Below are 25013 nucleotides of genomic sequence, written 5' to 3'. Positions count from 1 at the left end.
CATCTCAAGTCTGAAACGAGCCACTTTCTGAAAGCAATCTACTGTCGCCCTATACTTGGTCAGAGCATCAATCCCGACAATACAGTCAAAATCAGATAATCCAAGTACAATGCAGTCAATCTCAATCGAATTCCCCTCGGATTCTAACACACAGTTTCGGACCATTCTCACCGAAATAATTCCTCCACCCAAAGGTGAAGTGATAAAAACGACATCAGATAATGGCTCGGTAAATAAATCATGCATCACGACAAATAATTCAAAAATAAAACAGTGAGAAGCACCCATATCAATTAAAACAAACGCAGGATAACCAAAGATCGAATAGTTACCTGCTATCACGTCATTCGGAGCTGCATTGGCATGATCCTCTGTCAGGGCAAACACCCTCGCCTGCTGTCAAGGAGGTTGGTTCTGATTCTGGTTACCTCCCTGACGAGACTGCTGCTGGGGCTGAAAAGAATGGACTGCAGAAGCTGATCTCTCGGGCTGAGCTGGCGGTCTAGAAGTACTGCCGCTCTGAGCTCTATCGGATCCTCGCTGAGGACAGAATCTAGCAAATTGACCCGGCTGCTGGCAGATATTGCAACTACCAAACACGCCACGACACTGATCACTTGGGTGGCGTCCTCCACACTTGCTACACGGTGCTCCTGAAAACCCAGAATTCTGTCCAGAACTGAACTGCCTAGAGTCACTGGAGCTCGATTAACTGCTCCCAGACTTCTTGAACTATTTCCCCTTCGGTCTATACTAATCTCGCCTGTTTCTGCCACTGTTGCCTCCCTTAACCCTCTGAGACTGATTCGACTGCTGAGAAGGTTGGTACTGATTGAACAGGCTGATTCTGAAAAGATCTCTGCTGCTGCTGAGGAGCTATCTGATTTCCTCGTTGCATCAAAAGTCCCGCTTCGGCTCCCTTTGCCTGATCTATAGCTTCTACAAAGTTGTTGGGTCTCCCGGTATTGACCAAGGTAAAGATCTTAGGATTCAAGAGATTGATGAAATGATCGGATTTGGCTTCCTCGTGATCTGCAATGTGAGGTGCAAACCTCAAGAGACTGTCAAACATACTCACGTACTCCTCGATACTCAGATTCCCTTGCTTCAGATTCGCAAATTCGGCACCCTTTTTCTTACGATACGAGACAGGAAAGAAGCGCTTGTAGAACTCAGTCTTGAATAAATCCCAAGTGATAACGGTGCCTCGATTCTCATTGGCCCTCTTGGTCGTAGTCCACCAATTCTTGGCAATACTCTGAAGCTGGTGAATGATTAACCTGATCCTGCGGTCATCGGTATAGTCGAGAGAATCAAAGAGCTGATCAATATCCTCTAGCCAACTCTCAGAGTCAACGGAGTTCTCGGTACCAGTCAAGGTAGGCGGTCGGAAAGATCGAAATCTCTTCAATAGAGTCTTCATCGGGGTCGCGGTTGCATCAAACTGATCCACTCCAGTACTATCCTGATCATTCGGAGGAGTTAAAACTGGCGGCGGATTCTCAGTAGAAGGAGGAGTCAAAGGTGGTGGATTCCTTCTCAAAGATCGACGAGGTGCCATCAGATATCAAAGGTTAGGACACAATATCTCAAACTCAATCTCAATCTCAAAACCTCGGTGTCCAAACTCTGCTCTGAGTACTCATGAATCTCAAAGATATACAAGAACAGATAATAGCACAAGGTAGATATATATCAAATAATTCATGCTTTATAAATTAAATCACAAATCATGTAATTAAATTAATTCAAGAATCAATAAAGCATGCTCGCACGTATTTAAAATAATCATTTAAATAAATCAATCGCATGCGAGAATCCAATTCATGCGGACTCGATCTACCCCGCTCACTCTAGTTCAAATCCAAGAATCTTATCGCTCTGATACCCATTTCTAATCTTCTAAACTCGAATAATTAATGATAATCGGATACGAATAGCCGTGAAAAAGCGAATCAATTTTTTTTTTTTAAAGGGTCTCGCGCGTAGGCTACGCGGCCAGAGGGCTCGCAGAAAGGCTCGCGGCCGCGCGAGGGGAGAGCTCGCGCGCGCGCGGGCAAAACTTCCCGAGCCCTCAAGAAAACTCGCACCCGCGCGAGGTGCTAGGCTCGCGCGCGTGTGGGTAACCAAACCCGAGCACCCCAGGCCTTCTCGCGCGCGCTCGCGCACAGGCCAAAAGGCCAGCAGGGTGCAGGGCTCAACCAAAAACGCTCCAAAGGTAGCCCGATTCAAAACCAAACTCAAGCACGCATATAAAATGATATATAGAGCATACAATGGGTTCTAAGTTCTGCCCAACAAATACAACCAAAAGTTGAGTTCTAGAATAGAGTTCAAAAGACTCAACAAAACTAATACAAGTTCAACGGGCTCGACCCTACGACACGGAGTCTCACTTCTATCAATCTTAACCCAAGCTAACCAAGACGACTCGGTCCAGCTCCTGATCCTCCTGTTGCCAAGTTCACATACAAACAAAGACAACAGCCGGATAAACCGGTTAGAAATATAATTTCTAAGTAAAAGAGACAGGCATGCAATAACAGATAAACACCTCAGATTGAAATACAATAATCAATAACAAATCAAAATGAGAATGAATGTGTGCATGACTTCAAAACTCGGGACTATCAAATCAGATAATCGGAATATCAATCGGTATTTGGTTGGGATCCCGGGGCCAAGTCTTCACAATAACTCACCGACACACCCATTCGGGGTGGATGTCATTCAACTCAACCCCTAGACTTCAGGGCAACTATAAGAAGTATTCTGGCACTTGGAAAAACTCGAAATCCAAGACCACTTCAATATAGCTCCCTAAATCGTCTAATTTCAAAACGAATCGAGAAATCGGTTCAATATGGATGCAAGTGTAAATAAAATGATCAATCAAATTCACACAAGCAAATAAACATGCAGTATGTGATTTTCGGGGCTCGAGAATCAATCGAACTCGAGTATTCAACCCCATTCAAATCAATGTCATCTTTTACCTTTCAAGTCCGTCGAAGATACAAATCTGAAATAACAACGAACTCAAATAAATAATCAATCAAATCACAACAAATTGAAACAAGGAAAACTCAATCAATATATCGTCTTCGATTCTCAATTCGATCAACTCCCAAGTTCGATCCAAACCCAAAACTCCAATCCAAATCTGAAAATGAAGATTATAGGGATTCGGTGTCAATCCAACAACTCAAACAAACCCGGAATTGAACAAAACAAACAACCGATAAACCAAAACTCTATTTCGACGGCATAATGGCAATAATCGTTCAAACCAAAAATCATCAACATCATCAAATTATTTTATACCATCCATATCAACTTCTCAACCAACAAATCAATCAAAATCCAACCAAAATCCAACACCCCATTTTCGAAATATACCTCAAAAATCATATAAAATCCAAACTTCGTTCTTTTTCCGAACCGACTTCGAATACACGATCTAAACTAACTCAATAACAACATAATCGAAGATTATCAAGTTCTGAAAACCCAAAAAAAATCAAATTTCAAAGATCTTAGCAAAACTTACGTCAGAACAAAGCCCTCGTTGCGGTGATCGTGAAACTCGACTCGGAATCAAAATCTGACGGTCGGATCGTGCGAATCAGACGAAAGAAAAGCTTAAGAAATCGTTGTTTATGGCTTTCGGAGGAGAGAGAGAGATCGAGAGAGGGAGGGTAGGGAGGAAGGAGATGATGAATGATTGGCCAACTTGCATCTTATAATATAAATAAATCCAATTTTGCATTCCGGTCCCTGAACTCCCAATTTAATTCGATTCAATCCCGGCTCAAAGAATGTCCAAAATAAATAATAATCAATTCCAATAATCACAAAAAGTAATTAATTTCAGGGCCTTACACATTATCTCCATAACCAATAAAGAAACATTTCTTTGATTTCGGATCAAGTTTCATTCTACTGGCTAAATCGATGTGAATATATGAGAGACAACCAAACACTTTCAAGAACAAAAGGTTTAATCCTTTGCCGCTCCAGACCTCCTCTGGTATTCTGCAATCAAGTGGTACCGAAGGTCCTTTGTTGATCAAATACGCTGCAGTGTTAACTGCATCAGCCCATAATGATTTCGGCAGTCCAGCGTGAAATCTCATGCTCCTGGCACGTTCATTCAGAGTTCTATTCATTCTTTCAGCCACACCATTCTGTTGAGGTGTACCAGGAATGGTTTTCTCCATCTTGATTCCGTTTAGTGCACAATACTTTTTGAACTCAAAATCTTCATATTCTCCACCGTTATCAGACCTTAAACATTTCACCTTCAAGTTGGTCTCATTCTCCGCCATGGTTTTCCACTTCTTAAATATTTCGTAAACATCAAATTTATTTTTCAAAAAATAAACCCAAACTTTCATGCTCGAATCATCGATAAATATGACATAATATCGTGAGCCACCAAGGGATGTCACAGGAGATGGCCCCCACACGTCTGTATGAACCAACTCCAATTTTGATGCTTTTGGTTCCCTACCGCCTTTCGAAAAGCTCACTCTTTTCTGTTTTCCAAGAACACAACTTTCACACAGTTTGTGTTCGACAGTTTTTAACTCCGGTAGCTTCCCTTTTGATATCAGCATCTTCATTCCCTTCTCACTCATATGTCCAAGTCTACAGTGCCATAGACTTGAGTTAGCTCCCGCATCCACAGCTGCTAACATTTCTCTACAACTGGAAGTCATATAAAGAGTTCAAGTTTTTGTTCCTCGAGCAACAATCATGGCTCCTTTGCTCACTTTCCAAGAGCCATCACCAAATGTCACTTTATGGCCTTCGTCATCAAGTTGTCCTACTGAGAACAGATTCCGGGTCAACTTTGGTACATGCCTCACTTTGTTGAGCTTCTAGATAGATCCGTTTGACATTTTCAAACTGACATCACCCATGCCAGCTATTTCCAAATTTTTTCCATCAGCCAAAAAAACTTTTCCGTAATTACCAACAATGTAATTATTGAATAGCTCACGATCACCAGTGGTATGAAACGAAGCTCCCGAATCCATAACCCAAGAATCAACCGGGCTTTCCATGGATAGTACTAAGGCATCATGTACATTCTCAGTAACAACATTTGCATTATTCTTGGGTGATTTGCAGTCCTTTTTCATGTGACCAGTTTCACCACAGCTCCAGCACTTCAATTTCTATTCAAATGTATTTTTGTCTTTTCCAGTTCTTGATTTGGATCTGCCACGCCATCGGTTAGAACCTTTTTCGCTATTCCTGCCCCTACTTCTGTTTTCGAGATTTAGGGTAGATCTCGATGATGTTGCTTCTTCCGAATCCATCCTGCAAACTTCTTCACCAAGGATTCGATCTCTGATATCATTAAATTGTAACTTTTCTTTTCCAGCAGAATTACTAACCGCTGCCCGCATCGGCTCCCAAACATTTGGTAAAGACGCCAAAAGAATAAGTGCTCGAATCTCCTCATCAAATTTGATTTCAATCGATGTTAGCTGGGAAACAATCGTGTTGAATTCATTTATGTGTGCCGCCACCGAAGCACCTTCCTCCATCTTCAAGTTGAATAACTTTTTCATGAGGAACACTTTATTATTTGCTGATGGCTTCTCGTACATGTCCGACAAAATGGACATCATCTCCTCCGTAGTTTTTGCCTCCGCCACGTTGTGTGCCACGTTCTTTGTTAGGGTCAATCGTATTACCCCTAACACTTGTCGATCAAGGAGCTCCCACTCATCATCCTCCATCTTTTCTGGCTTCACCCCGGATAGAGGTTGATGTAGCTTCTTGCTATACAAATAATCTTTAATCTGTAACCGCCAGAATGTGAAATCTGTACCGTTGAACTTATTGATTCCAGGTCCCGATCCGTCATTTTCGGCCATCGCTTCTCCTGCCTTAATAAAATTTCAAACAATATTTTCTGATGTGGAAAATCAGACAAAGCTGCAACCACAGAGCATACTCAAAATTTTAAGAAAATTTTCACCAAGGCTCCCGAACACCGTTACAGCTCTGATACCAGTTGTTATGGATTATACCAAAGCGAACATGACGATAATAGAAATTGCGAAATAAAATAATCAACAAGAACACCAAAGATTTACGTGGTTCACCCAATATAGGCTACGTCCACGGAGCTGCTGCAAATATTTATTACCGGAGAAATATTACAAGTGTATACAAAACACTATATCTCTCTACACCCAAGCCTCGAGTATTACCGAGAAAATATTTCTCTAACTCACACCGAAAAAAACAACTCTTTTTTTCTCTCTTTATTTTCTTCTCTAATGTCAATAAAAAAGAAAAGAATGGGATACAATAACTGAAATAAGGGAGCTCTATTTATAGGAGGTCTTCTCATTCAGTTTTGATAATCTTTCGATGTGGGATTTTAATATGGGCCTCACCCTTAACAGGTCCATACTATCATCAAAGCATTTTCAGCTAGCTCCAATCACTATGGATAAAATATACATAAAATAACTCATGATACTTAGAAGAAAGAGGATCCCTGGACCAGAAATTATCCAAAGAATCCCTCCGGCAGAATATAGAACCTTCGAGCGTTGACCTATCCAGGTTATCTCCTGCGTAATGAGTACAAGTCAATATCACTACAAGATGGGAAATTTTCAAAAAATAAATAAAGCAAATGTTTTTTATATAATTTAATTGCGATAAACCTGTAGGAGGACTTGTAAGGTCCAAATCCACTAAACTCACTTACGATGATTTTAAAATAATTTTTATGATTTTATGCCATAAATTGTTTAAGTTATGATTTAATGATTATGGTTTCATGATATAATTATTTTATGTTTAACGCTTTTGATTAAGTTAATGGTTTCAGGTCAAGTTTGATTTTGGAATCATGGGACGAGGCTAACTTACGAACGAGATGATAGAGCGTATTTTTATGAACGTTTTAAGTATAATATTGATATGTTTTTGATGCATGAGTCGGGGGATGGTATTTTTATCAGAAGAGTCGGGACGGGTGACTGACTGCATTTTAGAGATGAACACACATTATGTATTGAATGATCATTATCCTATCTATCTACCCAATTCCCCACCCCATTACTTCCCATGTCCCCTTGTTCCCTTGACTCTCTCTTCTTCCCTATCCTCTACATGATTCTTTCCCATTATCTCCATTCTATCATCTTCTCCTTCTTGTTTCTTTATTAAACTTTCACGGTTCTTTAAGAAAGTCACAAGCCAAAGTTCCAAATCTCGTTCTTGGTGTGGTTAGCTCGTTGCCAAGAATCCGAATCAACTTCGTCTTCATTTCAAGGCAAGTACAAATTTAAAAGATTTTGAAACCCATTCAAGCTATTATGTATTTTGATATGAATTGTTGTGTGTTGAGATATTTATGCATGATTTTCATGAATTTCAAGAGCATGAAGTTATGATTTTACGAGATCGTGAAGCGTAGGTTGTTCTTGTCAAGTACTTGAGTTGATTCAAGAGGTTCATGTTCTTTTAAGATTTTAATGTTTTGAAGTTAGTTAAACCATGTTCAATTACAAGAAAATGAGCTTTGATGATTTATGTAGTTAGGATTTTGATTAAAAGAAGTTTATGTTTGAAGTTTGAAGTGTTGAAATTGTGTTTGGTGGCACCGGATTACCTATACTTGTTATGATTTTGAGGATACCAATTAGGATAGTAATCCAAATGATATGAGGCTAATTTTATTTGAAAGCTAGCTTATTTATCTACAACTTTCATGTTTTGAGTTTTGTCAAAATAATTTTGGAAGATTGGTCAAAATCACCCCAAAGTGTGTAGAGTGTTTTGATTTCCCGGCAGTGACACATTTGGGGAGAATGAGCATAACTTTTTACGTCAAACTCCAATTGAGGTGCTGTTTTCGGCATTAGAAAGCCAAGCTCCAGAGCTACAACTTTCATGTTTACCACGTGTTCAAATTATAACTACAAAATAGAGTTTCGGAGCGAGCAAGATGAACCATTTGCGCAGGTCAGGCGCGCCCGCGCTAGAAGTTGAGCGGCCGCGCCTTTCACTCGAAATTCATGATTTGTTTATGTTATTTTAGGGTCCTAAATTCATGATTATGATCTTCAAAGGCTTATAAAATATATTTAAGAGTTTCTATGCAAAAAGTTTCAAGTTTTAAGTCAAGAACGACAAGAACGACTTACGTGGATCGATTACGCTATGTGATGCATGTAAATGTCTAAGTTTCATTCATGAAACCTATGTTCAATATGAAAGTATGATTTTTATCATCTATGACATGCATGAAGTAATGGAGTAAAGTTTTATGTTCATGAAATGAAAGTTATGACGGAATTTACGATGAAACAATGATGTTTCATAATGAATGAAATGATATGATAAATGATGTTAAGATGAATCATGATATGATACGTTGATGCATGAAAAGATTTTGATGTCTTATGTGTCTTTGTGGTGGCAAACAGGGGATTGGTGCTCCGGTTTGGGCTCCGGAGAGGGCCTTTCCAAACATGGCTCATGAGACAGATAAGTACACGGGACTGGTGCTCCGGGATGAGCTCCGGAGATGGCCTTTCCAAAGAACGAATGTTATGAGGCTTAGTGCCATATGCTTGTTGATCAACAAGAAAAGGATGAATGTGCCCATTATGATGGTTGCCACAATTTCGCATAATTCATCACCAAATGATGAGTTTATGCTATGTTATGTTACGTTTAAATGATATTTGAAATCTCACGATTTTTACTGCATATACTTGCTGAGTCTTTAGACTCACTATACTTGAATGGTGCAGGTAATGAAGGTGACATTTATGCATATGTCGACGAGTTTAATGTCAGACATGAAGAAGAGTAAGGAGTCGGACCGGCGGGCGATGCATGAGTGTGTTATGTGTTGAGTGTGATATGCTATGTCTTGAGCTATTTGCAACTTTATGATGTATTTTAAGGTTGTAAACAAGTTTTATAAATTTTAAGGTTTGGATTTGGTTTGTAAACTATTCTGAAATGTTTTAAGTAAGGTTTGATGTATGCATACATCTTTCAAAAAAAAAAAAAATTCTTTTCCGCGTTATTGTAAGGTTATGTTAGTTTTGTAACATCTTCATCGGTTGAGGGCGTTACAGGACTGGTACGAGGAATCTGCTGATGTAGATGACAGCAGGAACCTATGAATGAATATTGAACATGGTAACTAGCTATCAAAATTTATATCCTTTCCTTGAATAATTAAATGTAAGTAATAACATAAAATCAAATATAGTACCACATCTTTTGAGGATTGGATCATTTTCAGATCATTTATGACATAGAAAGCTAGAAATGCTTGTTACATCAAGTAAATGTTAGAAATCTCTCATCTGAAAAACTCCTTTTTTAAACTATTGAGCCAAATTTGTAACAAGTCTGGTTAGCACATAAACAAGGGCCACTTGGTAATACAACACTTTGTTAAACCAGTACGCCCAAGAAACTCTGGCATGACCTTTTTCACGTGCTTCTCTTTTCAATCTAGAAGAAAGGAGTGAAAAATATTGAAACTCGGCATTCGTCACATATCATGCAGTAGAGGTACAAATAAATATGAGATAAGATATCTACTGCAAGTGTGATAAAATCACAACACCGGTTACCAACCTCGACTCTTCTGTGCCAAAATGAAATATGCCAGCAAAACAACATCCAATGAAGATTGACAAAAATGCAATCCAGCGATACTGAAAAATATAATTTTCCTTTACAAAATTACAAGAAGGATAACTTAACTCTTAGAAAAACCTTTCCCTTTGCACCAACTAATCATTGTGTTTACTACCAAACCAAAAATAATAAAAAAAAAATAGATGAACGAAGAAAGTAATGCATCCCAAGAACACAAAACCGACAGATCTTCAACTGATATGGGAAAAAAAACCCAAAAGAAAAATAAAAACATGGAACAGAGAAAGAACATATCTTTAACAACACATCACCATGGCCATAAATTTAGGGGAAAAGATTGGACTATGCTCGAATAGATTGAGGTTTGGTTAAGAGCAACTTACAACCAAAAATTGAAGCAAACTCGCACAAGAAAGATGAAGAACAGCGCGTGTAGTAGGTCACGGAACAAGACTTCGACCAGCTCGATTTATTGTTCAAAAATTATGATTTATGGATAAAATCAAAGCTGAAGATGTAATTGAATTGAATTTAGTCCAGAGATTAGTAAAACTTATGTCTATGATTTAAGGACTTTGCCAAAGAAGGATAAAACAATTTTGTTCATCTAGTAGCGCAAGTCAGAATTCAGCAAGGAATTATTAGTATCCGTGACAGGATAATCAGTATTCTCTTTTTTAGGTGTTATCTCAAGTTTTGAGTTAGATGTCACTATTCAACTTGGAATATTAGTACTATGGATTGTACTAATCGACTTTTGAGTCAACAGAATAAATATTGATATTTTCAAGAAGAGAACCTGAAGTGTTCGGGAAATCAGAAATTGTGGACAACGACGTTGTCACATGTGACAAAGTGTTAGTCATTAGTATGAGAATCCTTTTGGTACAAAGACTTGTGTACTCAGTTCTAGTGAAAAGGTATGAAGCGCTTTGTGTATCATTATGTTTCCTAGTATTGGGTGTATCAACAGATTTAGACTGAACATCGACAACCTGGAAGTTTGTATGATAAGTTATCGATTCCTGAGTAGAATGGGAGTTATCACGATGGACTTTGTGACCCATTTGCTAGTACTCTCGAAAAATTATGATACTATCAAGGTTGCGATGTATCAACTCACCGAGACAACGCTTTTCGTTTTGTGTAATCGAGAATTCACTTTTGACAGTAGTGATTGATTACACATTCAGGAAATTGCGAATTTGCATGGCATATCTGTAAGCATTGTCAGGGAATGGGATTCCATATGTGTTCCCAGATTCTGGGGGAGTTTCGAATATGACTCAAGGAATATTATCAATGTGAGTACAACCAATCATTCGGAGAATTTTGACCAGTCAGAACATAATATCTGTATTTTGAGAATATATTATGAGCTTGCGCTTAAGAATTTGGCCAACTTGGCAAAATCAGGTTTCATTAATTGAATTATTGTACAACAAACAGTTTTCACAGCAGTAATGGAATGATACCATTTGAGGTGTTATACAGACAATGATGTCGTACTCCACTGTTTTGGGAAGAAGTAGGGAAAAACGACAGGTTGAAGGACCAGAATTGATTCAACCGAGGGTTGATATAGTTGGTTCACCAAAAAGATATATATAGAGTTTATTGGTCCAATTGGGATGTTGAAAAGTAAATGAGATATAGTTCAGATTAGCTTTGTCGTTATATGGGAATAATATCCTCGATGTGTTCCATGTGTCACTGTGATGATGATTTATGGTAGACGAGTCTTACATCTTGAAATTATCTAAGGTTCAGTGGATACAGATTTGACATTTGTGGAGAGGCCATGTTGATACTGAATTATAAAAAACAATATTTTTGAATAAGATGTTCCTTGTATGGTCCAGTTTTAGCATTGAGACATTACTGACAATTATTTGGATTACAAAGAGATCTTGTAAAATGATATGAAAGAATAAGAACCTGTTGTTCTTATTCAAGTTTTTTCGGTACTTAAGATATGATTTCGAGGACGAAATATCTTAAGTGGGAAAGAATATAATAGCCCAGTTCTATTTTACAAAATTAATTTGCTAATCATGTTTAGATTTAATAAAACATGGTTAAGAGATTTTTATATATTCTAACGGACCAAGGATTTGGGTCCAAAATGCCCGAAAGATGCTTAATAGGCTTAATTGAGCTCGAGAAGTTCGGAGGATCCGAACCAGATCGGAACCAGCGGAGGAGTTCGGAAGCTACGGGGAAGATCGGAGCATCCGAACTGAGATCGGAGCGTCTGGTCATAGTGTCATGCACGTGTCAACAAAAAATTGAACACGTAGCTGCATGCATGGGATCGGAGCCTCCGAAGTGTGATCGGAGCATCTGATCTTGGCCGATCAGAACGTGGCATGCATGCGTAGATTGGAGCATCTGATCTAGGGATCGGAGCATCCGATCTCCGCCTATAAATAGGGGGTGCGAGGCTCTAATTTGATTGACAATTCCGAAACCTTTTCTCTCCCGTATGGCTCTATTTTAAGGGCTTTGGGACTCTTTATTTAAGAGTTGGAGTAGGCAGTAGTATTTTAATAGTTAGCGGACAGTGTCCAAGTAATGGCCAAGCGGCGGCTCTAGAGAGGTGTCTAGGAGTCGTAGCAAGGCTGTGCCCAAGCTATGGGGAATTCGACATCAGCGGGCTGAAGACGGATGGAGTGTTGCATGGTAGGCTTGGTATAAGGTCCAAAAAGTTCACTAGCTTAATCACGGTTAATTGGTTAAATTATATGATTTAATGCATGTTATTTAGAATGTTTAATTGCTATGTTTAATTATGTGATTAAATTAAATGCCTGAAATTTTATGCAATATGTATGATTTTAAAGTTTTCATGTTGGAATTAATCTTGGGTCGCAGGAACGAGTTTAGCCTTGAAGCGAGTAAGAAAATATTTTTTTTAATTAAGTTTAAAGGTATGCAGTGTAGAGTACAAATTTTAAAGGATTTTAAATGTAACTAATGGGCCGTGTTGGAGCCCATTAGTCACAAAAGAAATAAGCGTTCAGATTTTTTTCTGAACTCTCATTTTTTTTGAACGCTCTCTTTTCTTTCAAATCTCTCTCACTCGAACGCTGCATCAAAGCTAGGGTTCTTCGACTTCTCAAGGCTAGATCGTTCCGCCGTCCAGGTTAATCCCAATCAGACGATTCAGGCAAGTTTTTACTATTTTTAAACCCATTCAAGAATATATGTATTTTTTTTTTTAGGTAAAACCCTAGGTGTTTGATTGATGATCTATGCATGTTTCTTGAAAATTTTATGAGTATGTTGCTTGATTGTGATACGTGAAGCATTCCTGATGTGTTCGTTCATGTTTATTGAGTTTTGAAAGATTTGAATGCATTATATCAGATTTTTGGGTAAAAGTAGTTATAAAGGTTTTTGACTCAAAATCTTTGAATGTTTGATGTATTGGTACAAGTTATTTGGAAATTTTGATGTTGTTGAATGGTATTTTTGATGGAAAAATCGTCCCTAAGCAATGTGGTTTTGAAAAAGTGCAGAAAATATCAGTTTTCGGAAAAAAAAGTCGCTACGGAGCGCCCGCGCTGCCAAGCAGCGCGCCCGCGCCGAGCGCCCGCACTTTTGCGAAGTGCGGCCGCGCCCGCGCCGCAGGCTCAAACTTCCCACCCCATTTTACGAGTTTTTGAGTCCTAAAAATCATGATTTTGATATTTTAAGGTATTTTAATTATTTTTAAGAATGTTCATGAAGAATGTTAAAGTTTTCAAGGTCCGAAACGGACGGAATGCCTCACGTGGATCGGTCAAGTTATGTATTGCATGATTATGTGATTTTCTCATGAAAGCTAATTTCTCATGAAATGATTTGAAGGAATTTAAACATGTAGCATCACGAGAAATTTTATGAGCATGTTACGAGGTTTATGAAAATGATATGATATGATTTGATAAGATGAAAGGTATGATACATGAAAAATATTTTGATGAATTATGCGTCTTATGGTGATTATATGGGGTATGCACTTCGGGATGAGCTACGAAGCGGCTATCCAAACATGGCTCACGGGATGGTTATATGGGGTATGCACTTCGGGATGAGCGCCGAAGCGGCTATCCAAAGAATAAAAGTTTACGGGCGTAATGCCATATGCTTGTTGATCAACAGGAAACCATGAATGGCTCGTTATGACGGTTACCACACTACTCAAACTTCATCACCTCAAATATTTTTATATTATGGCTACTTCAAAGTTATGTTTATTGCATGAAAATTTAAGTTAATGTTTTTTCTTTTAAAGTAGAAAATCCTTTTTCTGCCTTTTCTTGCTGAGTCTTTCGACTCACTATACTTGAATGGTGCAGGTAACGATGATGTGGATGCTTACATTGATGATTATGTGACCGGGCGTGAAGAAGAGGCCGGGGTCGGTCCAACGGGCAATGCATAAGTGTGAACGCTTTAGCTTGGGAGATGTTTTAAAAACATTTGTTTTATTTTATTTTTATTTGATGACAGGCAAAAAAGTTTAATTTTCTTTAGTTGTTGGCCATGTTTGGCAAAGATTTTTAGATACTATTTTATTATGTGAAATTTTTATATGCTCCTTTTAATAAAGAAGATGATGCTTTCGCAAAATTTTTATTTTTACCAAATTTAAGTATGTATGTATGAGTAACATTTCGATTGTGAAATTGAGACGTTACAGCTTGGTTTCAGAGCAGTTCGCTCTGGGTTTGTCGCACACATGCATTCTCGCCACGACCCTATGCTTCGTCTTCATGTCTGTAAGTTTTATGTTATGGATTGTTTAATATGCATGATAATGTTTTTGATTTATAGTGTATGTCTATTGAGTAGGATGTTATGTTTAAATAATGTAATTAAGCATGTGGACTGTATGGACATCAGGATCATGGCTAACCATAGGAATCCGAACAATGAGGACAATCAGAACAACCAGTTTTTGGCTGGGTTGGCGACTCTGTTGCAAGAGCAGAGTAGAGCCCAAGGGGAACAGATTCAACAGTTAATCCAAGCACAAGCGGGAGGACGGAACAGCAATCAGCCGCTATTAACTAATCCGATCTTTAAACAGTTTAAGGATCTAGGGCCACAGGAGTTCAAAGGAGGGGCTGATCCCCTTGTAGCCGAGGAATGGGTGCAGTCAGTGGAGACTATTTTTTACTACATGCAGCTCACTGATGCAGACCGTGTGATGTGTGCCATCTTTATGTTCCGTGATGATGCACGGGTTTGGTGGCAGGGAGCCCGTTCTGCTTTGGATATGACTACGTTGACTTGGAATGGATTCAAAGATGTGTTCTATGGAAAATATTTCACTATCAGCACCAGGAATAGACTTGCTAGAGAATTTTTGGAGCTCCGCCAAGGGAGCATGTCCATTGCCAAGTATGTGAAGAAGTTTGAGAGAGGGGGTTACTTTGTGCCCATGATTTCGGGCAATGCTGCAGAGGAGTTGAAGCATTTCACAGAGGGACTGAATGTCACTATTCGACGAGATATCAGGTTGAGTGGGGCACAAAAGTACCGAGCAGCAGTGGATGAGGCTATGTTGTCAGAAAAAGATGGGAATGATATTATCAAAGAATCGCAAACGAAGAGGATTAGTTACCAAGGGAGAGAGCAGCAAGGGTCTAGTCAGAAGAGGCCGTATCAAGCTCCAGCTCAAAGGAGACCGCAACAGCAGCAGCACCAAAACCCCAATCAGGTGCGACCTCAGGGACAGAATCAACCGAACGCCAATGCTCCAAGGCCGGCGAATGCACCTATCTGTCAGAAGTGTGGGAAGTCACACTCCGGTCAATGCATGCTTGGGACCAATACTTGTTTTCTCTGCAAGAGGCCAGGGCATTTTGCCAAAGACTGCCCGCAGTCAAAGGAGCCTGTCAAGGGAAGAGTGTTTGCTATGACTCATGATCAGGTTGACCCAGATTCTGCAATTGTCTCAGGTATGATTCGTATTTCTGATTTACCTGCATTCGTGTTGATAGATACAGGAGCTACGCACTCTTTTATGTCTGTTAGTTTTATGATGAAATTGAGGGTCTTGCCGGATGAATCTATTTCGGAATTTTGTGTGTCGTTACCCTCAGGAGAAGAACTGAAAAGTAGTAGTGTGGTAAGAAATTGCAAGGTTCAGATGCAGAGTCTAGTTTTGTGTGCAGATTTTATTGTTTTGAAAATGGTGGATTTTGATGCAATTCTTGGGATGGACTGGTTGATTCGTCATGAGGCTATTATTGACTGCAAACAGAAAACTGTCTCTGTGATAGATCAGAACGGGAAATCGTTGGTGTTCCGCACTACGTCTAAGAAGAGTGCACCAGGTATGATTTCTGCAGGAACAGCCTGGCAATTATTGAGTAATGGGTGTACAGGATTTCTTGCGATTCTAATTGGTGATCTGGAGGTACAGCGACCAAAACTTGGGGAAGTGGAGGTAGTGAAAGATTTTCCGGAAGTCTTTCCCGATGATGTTGTGGGATTGCCTCCAGTCAGGGAAGTCGAATTTGGGATAGAATTGTTGCCTGAAACTAAGCCAGCTTCTAAGGCACCGTACAGATTGGCACCGACCGAGATGAAAGAATTAAAGGATCAGTTGCAAGAGTTGCTAGATAAGGGGTTCATCAGACCGAGTGTATCGCCTTGGGGTGCACCAGTGTTGTTCGTCAAGAAAAAAGATGGGTCAATGAGATTGTGCATTGACTACAGAGAGCTGAACCGAATTACAGTGAAAAACAGATATCCCTTGCCCAGAATAGACGAATTGTTCGACCAATTGCAAGGGGCAGAGGTGTTCTCAAAAATAGATCTACGATCAGGTTACCATCAACTGAAGGTAAAAGATGCAGATGTGCAGAAGACAGCATTCAGGACTCGCTATGGCCACTATGAGTTCTTGGTAATGCCGTTTGGGTTGACCAATGCACCAGCTGTGTTCATGGATTTGATGAACAGGGTGTTTCAACCTTTCTTGGATCAGTTTTTCATAGTCTTCATAGAACACATATTGATTTATTCTCGTAGTAGGGAGGAACATCATCAGCACTTGACTACAGTGTTGCAGATTTTGAAAGAAAAGCAGCTGTATGCTAAATTCAGTAAGTGTGAATTTTGGCTGGAGCAGATTTCATTTTTGGGTCATATAGTTTCAGCTTAAGGGATTGAGGTCGATCCGTCTAAGGTGGAAGCGGTTCGGAATTGGGTTGCTCCGAAGAATGCTACAGAAATACGAAGTTTCTTGGGTTTAGCAGGCTACTACAGGAGATTTATTCAAGACTTCTCTAAGATAGCTCTACCACTGACTTCCTTAACTCAAAAAGGTGTGAAGTTTGTGTGGTCAGATCAATGTGAGAAGAGCTTTGCCGAATTGAAAGAAAGACTGATGTCAGCGCCAGTGCTAGCAATTCCCGAAGGCACAGGTCGTTTTGTGGTTTATACCGATGCTTCTAAGAGTGGATTAGGAGCTGTTTTGATGCAGGATAATAAAGTAATAGCATATGCATCTCGACAGCTGAAGGTTCATGAGAGAAACTACCCGACTCATGATCTTGAATTGGCGGCAGTGGTTTTTGCTTTGAAGCTTTGGAGACACTACTTATACGGCGAAAGATGTCAGATTTTTACTAAACACAAAAGCCTAAAATATTTCTTCACTCAGAAGGAGTTGAATATGAGGCAGAGGCGATGGCTGGAATTGGTGAAGGACTACGACTGTGACATTAGCTATCATCCGGGTAAGGATAATGTTGTAGCAGATGCATTGAGTCGCAAGTCTGCGACATTGAACCAATTGACAGTCCAGCGGGAATTGATTGCTGAAATTGAACGGATGAGGTTGGAGGTATTCAAACCAATGGAGGTATGCACTCTAGCAGCCTTAACAGTAGTACCTAGTTTTCTTGAGAGAATTCGTGTAGGCCAAGCTCTGATGAACAGTTGATGTTGTGGAGGAACAGAGATGAAGCTAAGGGTGGTACATTGTACACTGTCAAAGATGGAATTGTTCATCACCGAGGTAGAATGTGGGTGCCAGTAGTAGACTCACCGAGAGTTGAAGTGATGACTGAAGCCCATACTGTTCTGTATTCCATTCATCCAGGAAGTACGAAAATGTATAAGGATCTGCAATCCTTATATTGGTGGCCAGGAATGAAGAGGGATGTTGTTAAATTTGTGAATGAATGTTTGACTTGCCAGCAGGTGAAGATCGAGCATCAGAGACCGGCAGGACTCCTGAAACCATTGCCAATACCCACATGGAAGTGGGAAGATGTCACCATGGATTTCGTGGTAGGATTGCCAATTTCAACGCAAAGGATGAACTCGATTTGGGTGATAGTTGACAGGTTAACTAAGTCAGCTCACTTTATTCCAGTCAAGAATAACTTCTCGATGAATCAGTATGCAGAGCTGTACATTTGAGAAATTGTCAGATTGCATGGAGTACCAGCGAGGATAGTATCTGAAAGAGACCCTAAATTCACTTCAAACTTTTGGAAAAGTTTACATAGAGGATTGGGAACGAAGCTAGTTTTCAGTACAGCTTTCCACCCTCAGACAGATGGTCAGTCAGAACGAGTGATCCAAATACTCGAAGACATGTTGAGAGCTTGTATGATCGACTTTGGAGGTAATTGGGAATCGAAATTGCCTTTAGTGGAGTTTACTTACAACAATTGTTATCAAGCAACTATTGGCATGGCTCCTTATGAGGCGTTGTATGGGAGAAGGTGTAGAACTCCCCTACACTGGGACGAAGTTGGAGAAAGAGCTGTTTTGGGACCGGAAATAGTGACCCAAACAGTAGATGTGATAGCCAAGATCAGAGACAGAATGTTGACAGCTCAAAGTCTACAGAAAAGTTACGCGACCAGTGACGTAGAGATTTGGAGTTTGAAGTAGGTGACCATGTATTTTTAAAGGTGTCACCATGGAAAGGTATTATGAGATTCGGGAAAAAGGGTAAATTGAGCCCAAGATATATAGGATCTTTTGAGATCCTAGAAAAGGTTGGGGCTCGAGCTTACCGAGTGGAACTACCACCCAACTTGGAGGGTGTTCACAATGTCTTCCATATCTCCATGCTAAGGAAGTATGTGGCAAATCCCTCTCATGTTATCCGCCATGAGCCAGTGGATTGGACGCCAGACTTGTCCTACGAGGAGATTCCTGTTCAAATCTTAGACAGACAAGTTTGTAGGTTGAGAAACAGAGAGATTCCGATGGTGAAAGTCTTATGGCGCAACCAGTTGGTTGAGGAAGCTACCTGGGAAACCAAGCAGGATATGCGAGCACGCTATCCTGAACTATTTGGTAAGTCAAATTTCGAGGACGAAATTCTTTTAAGGAGGGTAGAGTTGTAAGGTCCAAAAAGTCCACTAGCTTAATCACGGTTAATTGGTTAAATTATATGATTTAATGCATGTTATTTAGAATGTTTAATTGTTATGTTTAATTATGTGATTAAATTAAATGCCTGAAATTTTATGCAATATGTATGATTTTAAAGTTTTCATGTTGGAATTAATCTTGGGTCGCAGGAACGAGTTTAGCCTTGAAGCGAGTAACAAAATATTTTTTTAATTAAGTTTAAAGGTATGCAGTGTATTTTTATTGGGATAGTACAAATTTTAAAGGATTTTAAATGTAATTAATGGGCCGTGTTGGAGCCCATTAGTCACAAAAGAAATAAGCGTTCAGATTTTTTTTCTGAACTCTCATTTTTTTTTTAACGCTCTCTTTTCTTTCAAATCTCTCTCACTCGAACGCTGCATCAAAGCTATGGTTCTTCGACTTATCAAGGCTAGATCGTTCCGCCGTCCAGGTTAATCCCAATCAGACGATTCAGGCAAGTTTTTACTGTTTTTAAACCCATTCAAGAATATATGTATTTTTTTTTAGGTAAAACCCTAGGTGTTTGATTGATGATCTATGCATGTTTCTTGAAAATTTTATGAGTATGTTGCTTGATTGTGATACGTGAAGCATTCCTGATGTGTTCGATTCATGTTTATTGAGTTTTGAAAGATTTGAATGCATTATATCAGATTTTTGGGTAAAAGTAGTTATGAAGGTTTTTGACTCAAAATCTTTGAATGTTTGATGTATTGGTACAAGTTATTTGGAAATTTTGATGTTGTTGAATGGTATTTTTGATGGAAAAATCGTCCCTAAGCAATGTGGTTTTGAAAAAGTGCAGAAAATATCAGTTTTCGGAAAAAAAGTCGCTACGGAGCGCCCGCGCTGCCAAGGAGCGCGCCCGCGCCTAAGTCGTGCAGGTCTGTGCACAGGAGGTGCGCCCGCGCTGCCAAGCAGCGCGCCCGCGCCGAGCGCCCGCACTTTTGCGAAGCGCGGCCGCGCCCGCACCGCAGGCTCGAACTTCCCACCCCATTTTACGAGTTTTTGAGTCCTAAAAATCATGATTTTGATATTTTAAGGTATTTTAATTATTTTTAAGAATGTTCATGAAGAATGTTAAAGTTTTCAAGGTCCGAAACGGACGGAATGCCTCACGTGGATCGGTCAAGTTATGTATTGCATGATTATGTGATTTTCTCATGAAAGCTAATTTCTCATGAAATGATTTGAAGGAATTTAAACATGTAGCATCACGAGAAATTTTATGAGCATGTTACGAGGTTTATGAAAATGATATGATATGATTTGATAAGATGAATGATATGATACATGAAAAATATTTTGATGAATTATGCGTCTTGTGGTGATTATATGGGGTATGCACTTCGGGATGAGCTCCGAAGCGGCTATCCGAACATGGCTCACGGGATGGTTATATGGGGTATGCACTTCGGGATGAGCGCCGAAGCGGCTATCCAAAGAATGAAAGTTTACGAGCGTAATGCCATATGCTTGTTGATCAACAGGAAACCATGAATGGCTCGTTATGACGGTTACCACACTACTCATACTTCATCACCTCAAATATTTTTATATTATGGCTACATCAAAGTTATGTTTATTGCATGAAAGTTTAAGTTAATGTTTTTTTTTTAAAGTAGAAAATCCTTTTTCTGCCTGTTCTTGCTGAGTCTTTCGACTCACTATACTTGAATGGTGCAGGTAACGATGATGTGGATGCTTACATTGATGATTATGTGACCGGAAATGAAGAAAAGGCCGGGGTCGGTCCAACGGGCAATGCATAAGTGTGAACGCTTTAGCTTGGGAGATGTTTTAAAAACATTTGTTTTATTTTATTTTTATTTGATGAGAGGCAAACAAGTTTAATTTTTTTTAGTTGTTGGCCATGTTTGGCAAAGATTTTTAGATATTATTTTTTTATGTGAAATTTTTATATGCTCCTTTTAATAAAGAAGATGATGCTTCCGCAAAATTTTTATTTTTACCAAATTTAAGTATGTATGTATTAGTAACGTTTCGATTGTGAAATTGAGACGTTACACTTGGTATCTAGATGGGAGTTTCTAGGATCTATCTTAATAAAGGTACGATAGTATTGTTCGAGATACCCTGACTGAGTATGCGCATGTATTATGTGTTGCATAGTTTACTTGATTATATGACATGATTATATCTGCATATATTATGACATATTATAATGCTGCATGCATGATCATCTTGAGCTTGTATTTTTGTGATATCCTGTAGTAGGGTGTTTACCCTATCTTATTAGTAGATGGTTGGACACATGGACTTGTGTCAGGTCACCATCAGTTGGGTATGTAGGTCACCTCTTAAAGCGACGACACAACGTGCTATATACCCAGGGCCCAAGTATATTCTTGATCAGATAATCTTGACCTCATGTCTTGGTACCCGTACACTTGCGTACATGCACATTTAATATTGTATACTCATAATCTCGTACTAAGCGTTTATGTTCACGTCCTCGTACTTTTGTTTTTCGACATCCCATTCGATGGGCCATTTGCAAGTAGTTTTCTCAGAGGTCTGGAGATTAAGTGGTGACCAAGGCAGGATTACGAGGTCAGCCACTAGATTTTTCCATGCTTGTATTAGTTATTTTAGTTTCCGCAATTTATCTTTGATTTTGATTATTTATTGTTTAATTGCATGCCTAAGTTTTTAATTAGTAGGTGATCATGGTGCGGGTCACTACATTCATCGTCACCATTAATCGCCATGGATGAATCATTAGCAATGGAGATTAGAAGTTCCTACTAGTTCATGCGACATAAATTACTCACCATTAATAGCCATGGATGAACCATCATGAATTTGCTGGCATCTGCTTTATACATAGATGTGATTTTAGCATCTAGGAATCCATCCATTTGTTTTTTTAACATATTGTATTAATCGACTTGGTTAATGGTTAATCATATCAAGATTTAACGTTTGGTGAAACTTTATTTTCAAGAAAATAAATAATTGAACAAACCCTATCGTTTGAGATGAGTTTGAAAAATTGAGAGTAACCATTTTGTTTGTTTTTATATTTTATTAGAAAACTAGGTCTCATCTACTTTTGAAGCTCGACTCAGGTTCCAAGAGTCTTGGCTACATCTCGATTATACAAAAAAAAAAAACACTTTTATAAAAACGTTTTATATGTACATGTTCAAACAGAGCCTACGAGTTTTTTAAAAAACTTAAATCACCCAAAAAAATTTTAAAACAACTTTATAAAGTGTCAACCAACTTATTTTGACGATTTATAACGCATTAGAACCAAATTATTGTCCAACAAATTCACAAGTGTTGTTTTGGAGGTTACAAGCCAAACACCCTCGTCTATGTGATGTGACACGATAGAGTGTAGATGAAACGCGACTCTTACCGGGAGTTCCGCTTGTACTAGGAGTTAAAGTAACCCAAAGTTCGAACAACTGCTGCCAAAATCTACACCCAATTCGATTAATAATTTCCTCGAACGAACAAGCCACACAAGAACCACAAAATCCCAAATTTCATGGCAGGAAAAGCTTCTTCCTCCAGGACAAAATCCTCCAAGAAGAAAAGGAACAAGATTTCTTCTAAGGTTTGTCTGATTTTATTGCGCTTTTTATGTGATTGCTTGCTGATGGATTTGTTAATTAGTTGTTCAATTCTGATTGGGGCTTTATTCTTTTTGAGTTTTCTTTGAGGATTTTTTGAAAAAAAAAAATTGAATCTTGGAATTTGGTGTATTTGTTGAACTGAATTGAACATGAATTTCGTGGGTTCCTTGAGTTTGTGGAAAAAATGTAGAGATGTGCTTTAGTAGACCCAGTACTTTAATTATGTGATTCGATAAATTGATTTTCTAATGGATTCTTGCAACCGAGATTTAAGTAGGTTTGTATTTCAATGGAAATTTTGTGTATAAATAGTCTCTGTAAGCAATCAATATCTCAAAACCAACATCGGTGAATGAAAAAGTAATGTGCACTCAAAATGGGTGAAATAAAAATTAATATATACATCAATTTAGTTTTTTCCTCGTACACGCTGAACTAATGTGACCCGGCTGCATTTTGACTGCGTTCTGCCGTAATATATCATCTATTGTTGTTTATGACTTAACCTCGAGTCTTTCTTAATTCAAACTGTTAGTTATTGAAGAAGAAGAGCAGAAAAAAGGAATCCAAGGTGCTTCACGGTCCTGATTCTGTTTCTTTAAGTTCCCAATCGACGGGGTCCGCATCTTCAGAATCTGATTTTAGGAGCAGGAAAGATAAATCTAAGAAACGTCGTCGTGATGACTCGGCTTCATCGCATTCTGATGATCATTCAGTGACTTCAGCTACCGAGTCCTTATCCACGCATGATAACAAGAGTTATAAAAGAAGGAAAGCCCTACCTCAGGGTAGAAAGAGAAGGACTCGAAAAACATACGAAAGTGCCGAATCCGATGCAGAGTCGAGAAGGAGAAAAAGATCTAGGAGACATCATGTTGTCAAGTCGAGTAACAAACCATTAAAGAAGAAATCAAGAAGACGTTTTACTAGTTCTTCGAGCTCTGATTCAGAGAGCTGCTCCACATGTGATAGTAGAGGCAGCAACAGGACAGGAGATCGTAAACATCGAAGCAGTAAAATGATTCTCCATAAAAAAATAAAAAGTTCAAGAGGTAGGGAATCTCACAGGGCTCGTGGAAAGCGCAAAGCAAGGTCTCCAAGTGGTTCTTCTTGTAGTACCTGTAAAGACCATGATGTCATTGTGGACCAAAGTGACAAGGCTTTAGACCGTGATATCTGGGTAGACCGAAGTGACGAGGCTTTAGTTCCTGTGGTTAACTCTAGGCGGCTTAAATCAGTTATCGCCTTTGTCACTCGGCCCACTGCTGAAGAGGAAAACAGATGGGAGAAAGATCCTCAAAAAGAAGAAATTGTTTGTCATCATGATGATTATCCATCTCCCAAAAGCATGGACAGTAATGAAGGAGTGGATAAAAAGGAGTCGGATGATCAATCACATGGTGCATCCAATAAGAGAATTCGTGTAGAAAATGTCGAAAGTGAAGTGATTTTGCCCATGAAATCTGGAAATGAAGGATATAATGCTGATGATTCTCGGTCACATGAAATTCATACAAATCGTCCCGAGAATGGAAAAGAGATTAATGTTTCTGTTAATTTTTCCCCTTTGGATGGGGATAAAAAGGATGGTGGCGGCGATGATATAGAGTTAATTTTGAGGCAAAAGGCTCTGGAAAATTTGAGGAGGTTCAAAGGGGGACTTCAAGCTGCTCAGAAAAGTGTTAATCTTGACACCAATAACGCAAATGTTAACAAATCACCCATGGAAAGGAACGATAACATTCAAAACAAATCTACTGAGCCGGATAGCTTTCTTGCTCAGGAGACGAATAAGAGAAGTGGAGCCACACTCCCAGAGGTTAAAGAAGATTCTGATTCTGAACATACGGCTAATGATCCGCCCAAAGCTCCCGTCGCTTTGGCCATTAATGACAATAATCAAGCCGCTGGAGAGCATAGCTCGAAAAAACAGCTAGATGAGGCTAAGAATGGGTCTGAGTTTGAGAAGAAAACAATGTCTGTAATGAGGGGTGGTGAAATGGTGCAGGTAAGAATTATATCATAACACGCTAAGATTTATACTATGATTTAATGTGCTATGTTCCTTATTTCTTATGCTGGTACCCATTTTGGGAATGTTTTACCAGGTGAGCTATAAGGTTTACATACCGAAACGGGCACCAGCTCTGGCCCGGAGGCAACTCCGACGGTAGTGTGATCGGGTTTGAAGGTCGTACTGTTGAATTATCTGTGATAAAGTTTCCATTTTATGTATTCTATTGTTTGTTGGTCCTTTTTTTTTCCTCCCGGACAATACTTGATTCAATAACTCTTGGCAGATCATTGAAATAACTTTTAATTTTTTAATCCATGATTATTTTC

At 39.1% G+C, this 25013-nt stretch overlaps 3 protein-coding genes across 3 annotated transcripts; all 3 read left to right on the top strand.

Moving 5' to 3' along the window:
- The first annotated feature begins 14557 nt into the window (after nt 1–14557).
- Nucleotides 14558–18011, top strand: LOC140874477 (uncharacterized). The gene is made up of 6 exons (XM_073277767.1): nt 14558–16287; nt 16378–16567; nt 16850–17279; nt 17421–17502; nt 17586–17770; nt 17869–18011. Exons 1-6 carry the CDS (start codon nt 14558–14560, stop codon nt 18009–18011), a joined length of 2760 nt encoding a protein of 919 aa, XP_073133868.1.
- A 600-nt stretch (nt 18012–18611) lies between these two features.
- On the top strand, nt 18612–20834 carry LOC140874476 (uncharacterized). Its single transcript, XM_073277766.1, has 2 exons — nt 18612–18981; nt 20749–20834. Exons 1-2 carry the CDS (start codon nt 18612–18614, stop codon nt 20832–20834), a joined length of 456 nt encoding a protein of 151 aa, XP_073133867.1.
- A 1625-nt stretch (nt 20835–22459) lies between these two features.
- Nucleotides 22460–25010, top strand: LOC140875058 (uncharacterized). Its single transcript, XM_073278604.1, has 3 exons — nt 22460–22651; nt 23206–24678; nt 24779–25010. The coding sequence occupies exons 1-3, from the start codon at nt 22583–22585 to the stop codon at nt 24842–24844; spliced, it is 1608 nt and encodes a 535-aa protein (XP_073134705.1). The 5' UTR covers nt 22460–22582; the 3' UTR covers nt 24845–25010.
- The last annotated feature ends 3 nt before the right edge of the window (nt 25011–25013 follow it).

The sequence above is a fragment of the Henckelia pumila genome, chromosome 1 (assembly GCF_033568475.1).
Source record: "Henckelia pumila isolate YLH828 chromosome 1, ASM3356847v2, whole genome shotgun sequence".
NCBI lineage: Eukaryota > Viridiplantae > Streptophyta > Magnoliopsida > Lamiales > Gesneriaceae > Henckelia > Henckelia pumila.
Note: the sequence above shows the minus strand (reverse complement) of the source record. Positions and strands in the feature narration are given on the sequence as shown.